We start from the raw sequence: 8,419 nt of genomic DNA on the forward strand, positions 1-8,419 counted from the left end.
ATCGAACACATATTAGAAGCAATTTTTATATATAATTTATATATGATATATACATATATTTTTAATACAAAATATAATATATATATATACTTTTTTTTAACGTAATTCATGCATTTTTAAAAGGCGAGATTAAATTGAAAAAACGTATAAAGTTGATGACATCAACTCTAAATTTAATGAAGATATTGAATAGTTATTGGTTCCATTTTGTATGGATATATATGTCGAATACATCAACGATACATCGTATATACACCACTAATATATTGTAGATAAATCGCTGATGTATTATAAATACATCGTAGATACATATTCTTATCCTTTTTTATTATTTTAACGAAATAATTTTTTTAAATACACCATTGATTATAATTTTTAAAATCCATCTCCAACTCATAATGATTATTTTGAAAAAAAATAAATTTCAAAATGAATGATACATTATAGATACATTGTAATACATTGCTGATATGTATTAAAAAAAATTATTGTTTATGAATATATTACAAAGTTATTGTTTCAGTTTGTTCGCGTTTTTGACCAAAAATCACACATTTTTGACCCTTTCTTTTGGCTTTGAGTGTGACACATGTCTCCTATTTAATGGTTTGGTTAGAATATGTAAACTTTTACCTTTTTTTGGTATCAATATAAATTATTAGATTGGTGTGTATTTTTGCTATTTCCTATTTAAATATGTATATTTTTGTGGTTTTCTCAATAATTATTGACAAACCTAGTACTTTTAATTTTAAGGCACTTCTTCTGTACATGATAAAATATAAATCTTTTCCTGTTTAAGTCACTTCTAATATGTTTATCTACAAAACTTTATAGTGACAACTCAAAACGATTTTAAGGCCAAGTTAAAAGCTATTTGGTTGCGAAATTTACCCAGTTGATTCAGAAATAATGAATCCTATGGCAAATTAATGATGAGCATTTAATGAGCAGCAATATGGTTATGGGTAGTGACTATTAAAAGTTGTTAAAAATAAAATACACTAAAAGCCATAAAATGTCATGGTTTGATTTAAAAGTTAGGATAACAAATAATCCCATATGCTTTTTTAGAACTACCTAAAATAATCACGTTATATTTGCATTCGATCTCTTTCCTTTAATCCAGTTTATCAGATTGCACCAGAGCTACGCATTGTCGGTATTTATTTGATGTATGCCTCAGCCTGTGAACCTAGAACCTGAATACTCTTGCTGTTATTCACTTCCTCATACGAATGGACGCTTCTCCATTTTGTACCAAAAAGCCTGCATATAAATCACAGGTGCCCAAATCCTACATGTTATGATGCTTACAATTGCATAAACGCTGAATCATCGGGATTTTGATTCAGTTCATGAAATAGACTAAAGCAATGGAGTTGATGGCAATGACTATGAAATGTGATTTTGTTGTCAGATTTGTGCCATGATATGCTTACGGAAAAGTGATCAAATGTAACTGAGCCTAATATCACAGTGTGTTTTAAGATAAGAAAACATAAATATAAGACGAACATCAACAACATATGCTGCCAGACAAATGCATGTCCTCAAGAAATTAGTATAACATGACCAGATGATTCATTATGAAATGCTGATGTTGATGATGAAATGGATGCATGCCAAGATGCATCCTATCAGTATCATGTATTTCAAGATCAGAGTACATCCCCTTCAAGCTACTGGTACGTCATTGCTGGTGGACCTCCATTCGAACTCGGAGATGCAACATGATGGCTCCCATCTTTCCTCTTCCCAAATGGATTCTTCGAATACGTACAATACAAGTCAAGGAGACAATAGTATTATTGAATCATTGAAGCAAACGAAGAACCTAAGCAACAAGCAGATTTAAAATACCCTCCCCTACCCACCTCTTTACCCTCTATTCTTTTAATTTTAAGAAATGTCTACATTTGTGAGAGCATCTAGCCAACTACTTGCATAATTTTTACAGCCTCCACCGATAAGAGTTGGCTTAACATGTATATTAACAACTACTTCAAAATTAAATATTTCAAGCATATAACTATCATGACCAACGAAACACTTTTAATTTCAGGACGTAGTGTTTGACAAAGAATACTCAAGTTAAATGTTAAAATTAGTAGAAAAGACTCCTAATAGTATATCTTAACTTCTAAGTAACGTAAACTAGTATGAGGGGAAAGATAAGTTTAAATAAGCAAATTTACTACACCTGGCATCAACAACAAGATATCCTACAAGATATAGGAGTCACCTATAATTTCAAGCCTACACTCACAACAAAGCAAGGTTAACTGAAAGAATAACGTGCATCAACTAGAAACCATAATCAGAAGACCAGACCTACCTTAGCTCCCACTAGAGAATTCAGCAGTCAGGTAAGAATTGGATGAAAAAAGAAAAGACAAAAAATAAATAAAAGGAATCATGGTAAACAGGGCAAACAGGGCAAACAGGGCAAACAGGAGCTAAAAGGATATTGTATTCTCATGCCAATGGAGCCAGAACTTGGGATGACAGCACCTTGCAAACTACGATGCACGTTTGTTGCACTGTTCATATCCTGCAAAAGTTTGGACCTCTTAGAATTCATTAAATAATATATACATATATTGCATATTGTTCACAAGACAAATTTTGGAAAGAAATCTTGGGCAGACAAACTCTGCTGATCAGAGAAGCCGACTTACTTCAAATTCAATAAAACAAACAGTATGCCTTTCTTGTCTCAAAACTTTCATTTGCTTGAAGCCAGGTTGTCTGCATGAAAAAAATAGTATAAAATGATCACAATGCTAGTCATCAGGAAGTCGGAGAATAAAGAACCTTCGGATATCATAAAAAAATATAACCTTCAAAACTAAAGAAGTTAAAAGATTCTTACACGCTGAATAGACCCCTTAGTTCATCCTCATTGATATTTTCTCCAAGATTACCGATAAATAGGGTATTACAAGGAGGGTTGTCCTTTGTATTCTACATCATCACAGTCACACATAAGAATAAAGAGCTACTAATGTTATGATCACATAAGATTCATGAACTCATTTTTCATGAATTACCGAAGATAATTCAAGGAAAGAAAATTAAAAAAAGAAACAGAAGAAAAATAGAACGTAGAGTATCAAGAGAACGTATGTATTTACACAACTATTGTGGTTCAGAACTTTCACAACTAACATGACTAAGGATAGTAAAAGGATCAAAAACAAACCATATCAGAAGGGTTTGCAGGCGACATGGAACGAATTACAGCCATTTTCAATAAACTTGTGATTTTAATAAACATGCACTATTATCAGAACTTCCATTGAGGTTCCCATTATTATTATTCTGTTATTTTAAATTACTGCTTTAAGGGCTTAGTCAGAACAAAATTAGTAAAATGGCACATCCAAAATGATAGTCTGCCAGTCCTTTCAAGTTGATCTAAATCATGCCATTCCTCAATTTTAAAGAATTTGGAGGAAATGAGCTCAAAAATTTGGAATGTTTAATTGTGTGCTAAAAATGCATAAAATTTATTAAACACAACGGACGTGTAATTCATCACTGTAATCCTCATTCTTTCCACTAAATTTTAACAAATCAAACAATGAAAAGTGGCAATGTCTTCTTGATTCCACCACAGCAAGAGAAAATAATTATCTTTCTTTAATCTTCCTCTTTTCTACCGACATCCACCTTTCCTAGTTTCCATTCTCCCAAGTAAGCAAGTTGAAAAAGGGAGACTTGCATGAATTGATCAATTATTTTCAGCAAAATCCATAATAATTGGACAAACTTAACAGATTTGAAGGTTGAGGACAAGGACAGTGTGAAAGATGGCATTTAGCTGATAGCTAAACAAGGATAAGTATTTGAAATTCCATTTAAAGAGAGGAATGGAAAATATAAAATAGATAGAAGAGATACTAGGAGCACAAGAACATTACCTGAACAGGTACATAACTGCTAGGAGCTGGCATGGGAGCAGGGGCGGGCATGGGTACCTGAGGAACAGGGTATCCTGCATATGGATCATATGGAGGAGGAGCAGGAGGCATATACCCATGAGGTCCCCATACAGGCTGAGGAGGAGGATGAAAGGGTGATGGAGGCGTATACGCAGAGTGAGAATAGTCACCGCCAGTTCTGAGTCGCTTACTCTGATCATAAGCATTAGAATCCACCACTATTCCTACATATTGACAAACATTAGAAATGTGCAACAGCAACTACACCAAATTTTGAGTTGAAAAAGTAACCTCTTTTAACAAAAAGATTCTTCTTGGCCATCTCAGTATGGAGAACAGACTTGGACTCGGCGTCGAAAAGCAGGTCCTGGAGAGCATCCTTAGCAGCAATAGCATAGTGGGGAGCAGAAAAAAGAGCAAAACCCATAGGCTTATCTCCTTTATAATTAACTTGAGAAGCCTCATAGCCAGGTAACCATCTTAATAAATTTTGCAATTCTCTTTCCTTTGCATCTTCAGGTAACCCAGTTATGAAAATTGTCCTCACCTATTTATTCATCATCAAATCCTATCAAACTATACCATCATCACCAGCCCTCTTATTTTTACAAAAATTACAACTTCTACTTAGAAATATTACATGTTGACCCCTTCATTTCAATAAATTTTACTTTTTACACTTTAATTAAAAAAAATTATATTATGCCTACGCCACTGATTATCACTCGGATCTACAAACTTATCACTACTTTTAGTTACCTCATCATAAGTGGGACCGCCGCGGCTGTTATCGACAAGGACAGGATGTGGATGGTGGACACCGGAAGGAGGCGGAGGAGCTCCACCTGCTGCTGCTGCAGCCGGTGGAGGCGGAGGAGCAGCTGCTTGTGGCCATTGCTGGTGGTGGTATGGATGGATTCCAGCCCCCGCCATTAACAAATTCGATCGTACGTAGTCAAACTTAACCTAAACCCTAACCTTACACAGAGACACAGATTGATATGATGACGTGCTTTTTATTACTACTATTATTGATTTAGGTGTAATTTTTGCTTTACAACTACTTGCACCGGTGTTTTAAAAATCGAACCGGTGTGAGTACCGATTTACAGTTAAACCGGTTCAAAAGCTGGTTCAATTGTCGGTTCAATTACTAGTTCAACCACTGATTCATGTGAAATTGAACAGATGAAATTAACATTGCAAATTGACGGGCACCGGTTTATGGTTTATGGTTTAACCGGTTCAATCACCAATTCAACCGGTCATGTGAAATTGAACAGACAAATAAACACAGCAAACTGAATAGATAAAAGGGTTTAATACAAGTATGGTGTGTGAACTTTTTAAAAAGTAACAAGTTAGTGTTGGAACAAAAACATCTCACGAATAGGTGTGTGAATTTGTTAGAAAACTACAAATTGGTGTTTTTAGCAGGTCACTAATAAGTTACAGATTACCAATTTAATTATAAAAAAAGGCAAATTTAGTTCCTACAATTTTCAGGCAGCAGTACTGACATGTACAAAAAAAAAATTCAATTTAGTCCATCTTTCAAGAAGTAAATAAACTTATGAAACATAAAAAATAACACTGTTTGAACAATAATTAATGGCTTGATTACTTAAAAAAAACTAATTTTTAACTTTGTTTTCGTTAGCACCACGATGTTGAAAAATTCTCAAAACTACCCTTGTTTGGGTTTTCATGTTTCACCTCTATCCTAATGTATTAAATTGACATTTTTTTCATTTGAAAAAAAGTTCAAAATAATCCTTTATTTTTATCTAACGTATCTAACATATTTAATTAGATTTTTTAAAACTTAATAACCTAACTTTAAAAATACAATACCCAATAAAAATGTGGTCCACCACCTTTCATCTCCACCTTAAATTTTTGGCTAATTACTTAAAAAGACCCCACCTTATAACATTTTTTCGTTATACTCTGACCTAGGAAAAAGTTCATTTGTACACTTTTTTTTATTTTTCGTTTTCAACTGTACCCCAAAATTTATTTTTTTGACAATTTAATTAATTAAAGGATACAAATATTAAAAATAATTAAATAGAGGGGTTATATTATACTTTTTTTTTATTTGTAAAAATACAAACAAATCCTTTAACTTTAAAACTATTCAAATAATCCTAAAATTAATCGTTTGAAATTTTTATTTAAAAAACTTCCGATTCACCATTGTACGCCTTCGATTTACGAATCCGCTATTAAAACCCGATAATTTTTTTGCAAAAAATAATTTTTTTTAATTTTTCCGGAGGAGCAACAGCCCTCCTTTCATGAAGGAGGAGCAGGTCGCGCTCCTCCTCTATGAGGAGGAGCAGGTCGCGAGAAGCAGCAGCGTGGAGGAGGAGCAGCAGAGCAGTGGGCTCCACCTTTGACGGGTCAGAATTTTTTTTAATTAAAAATTATATATTTTACAGTTTTGATAATTAATATAAATTAAATAATTATTATAAGTTTAATTTTGCAAAGAAGAAGGTATTTTTATACTATTAATATTATTAAAGTCAAATTAAAATTTAAGTTAAAAATAAAGGACTATTTTAAACTTTTTTAAAAATGAAAAAAATTCAATTTGATGCTTCAGTGTAATACCCCAAAATATTTTAAGGTAATTAAGTCGTGCCACGTGTCGTGATTCCGATAAATTAAATTAAGGAGAATTTGATTTAATTATATCGGGAATTTAGAATAAATTCTAATAAGTCAATTAGCGGGATTTGAGGATTTGACTTTGAAAATTAATATAAAATAAATTATAAATCCCGTAATGATAATTATTTCGTCAAAGTCCGCGAAATAATATATATTATTGGTGGTAAAAGTTTCGAGTCGATCGGAGATCGTTTAAAATTTGGACGCGGATAGGTTTTGGACTAAATTGAAACTTTTGAAAAGTTTCAAGGACTAAAGTGAAAATTAGCCGTTTATATATATGAAATAAGAAATGAGATGAAGAGTCCAGAAGCTTAACATCAGAATTCATTTCCTTTCTCATTTCTCTCGCTCGTTTCTTACGGTTCGTCGCGCGGTTTCCGTTTCTCGTCCGTTTCCGACGTTCTATAACTCTAAACGATCGTATTTCGACGGGTAATCACGGTAAGCTTGACGTTTTACCGTTTCGTCGCATATATTTTGAGTTATATCGATTTAAAGTTTTAGGCCACGAAACGAATATATCGTTTTAATCGATATTAGGATTGAATTATAGTGTTTTGGAGTTAGATTACTCGTTTAGGACGTTTTTTCGATCGAAAGCACGTCGGGAACTCCGGAAAATCGGACTTCGGTGCGGCGCCGCGTTGCGGGGCTATGCGCCCGCATACGCGGGGCTACGCGCCCGCATATTACGCGGGGCTACGCGCCCGCATATTACGCGGGGCTACGCGCCCGCATATTACGCGGGGCTACGCGCCCGCATAGCGGGAGCATGCGCCCGCATATGTTGCGGGCGATGCGCCCGCATACGGGTGCAACGCGCCCGCATATGCAGGGCACACGCCCGCAGCCCGCTTAATTTTGGCAATTCGCCCGCACATTATTTTACCGATCAACCCCGTTTGATAAAATTCGTTATACGCGCATATCGAGACTTGAGATTAATTAATACTTGATTAAATATCGATTAATTTGAGACGTTAACCTTACGAGGTTAAACGAGAATTGAACTAGAAGTGATATTTTATCCATAAACGAGTTTGATACCGTTTATCAGGATAATTACGTGAGAAGCACGACGGTTAATGAGAGTTCACGTGTCGAGTCTCGAATCTAGAGTCAATCTTAGAATAGGATTCTAATACAAGTCAAATGTTTTAAAAATTGTTTTAGATCCGGCGAGGCAAGAAGCAGCTGGACCAGTAGTTCGGGAAGCTTGACGTTCTAAAGCCCCGACGTATTTTGGATAAGCGTTTTCAGTGAGTTTATACGATTTGCTTTTAAAGTATTTATTTAAGCAAATATTTTATATTGCTTTATGTTTGTTTTGCATGATTGCGATGCGAATTCTTTTTATGAATTGCATATGCTTGATTTGAAACCAGTATTGATCCGATGGAACGTGCTACCTATTGGGCGACAATAGGACTGTGTGATCACCAGTTTTGATATGACTCAGCTGGGAGCTGATGACGATTATGAAATTTACGATTGGGTATATGATTTTGATACGAGTGAGCACTCGGCTACGGTGTAGTCTGGAGTCCCCGTATCTAGTGGCTGGGCCACCAGCGAGTTGGACTCGCAATTGATATTTATGATTGGGTTGCTCGATTGATTATTAGTATGTTTGAGGATTAAGGTTTCAATCGGATCTTGTACTTAGCTGCATACGATTAAGTATCGTTTATGATTTTATTTGAATACTTATTGTTAAATGTATGAACTCACTCAGTATATCCCAATATACTGACCCCTCACAGATTTCCTTTCAGGATAAAGACGCTTTA

General features: G+C 34.5%; 1 protein-coding gene across 1 annotated transcript; it reads right to left on the reverse strand.

Moving 5' to 3' along the window:
• Positions 1-985: 985 nt before the first annotated feature.
• LOC126677614 (uncharacterized) lies at positions 986-4,983 on the reverse strand. The gene is made up of 7 exons (XM_050372313.2): positions 4,707-4,983; positions 4,239-4,494; positions 3,927-4,171; positions 2,876-2,967; positions 2,682-2,751; positions 2,472-2,554; positions 986-1,779 (listed from the first exon to the last, which is right to left on the reverse strand). The coding sequence occupies exons 1-7, from the start codon at positions 4,878-4,880 to the stop codon at positions 1,683-1,685; spliced, it is 1,017 nt and encodes a 338-aa protein (XP_050228270.1). The 5' UTR covers positions 4,881-4,983; the 3' UTR covers positions 986-1,682.
• Between the last annotated feature and the right edge of the window lie 3,436 nt (positions 4,984-8,419).

This window comes from Mercurialis annua, linkage group LG4 (genome assembly GCF_937616625.2).
Source record: "Mercurialis annua linkage group LG4, ddMerAnnu1.2, whole genome shotgun sequence".
In the NCBI taxonomy this organism is placed as follows: domain Eukaryota; kingdom Viridiplantae; phylum Streptophyta; class Magnoliopsida; order Malpighiales; family Euphorbiaceae; genus Mercurialis; species Mercurialis annua.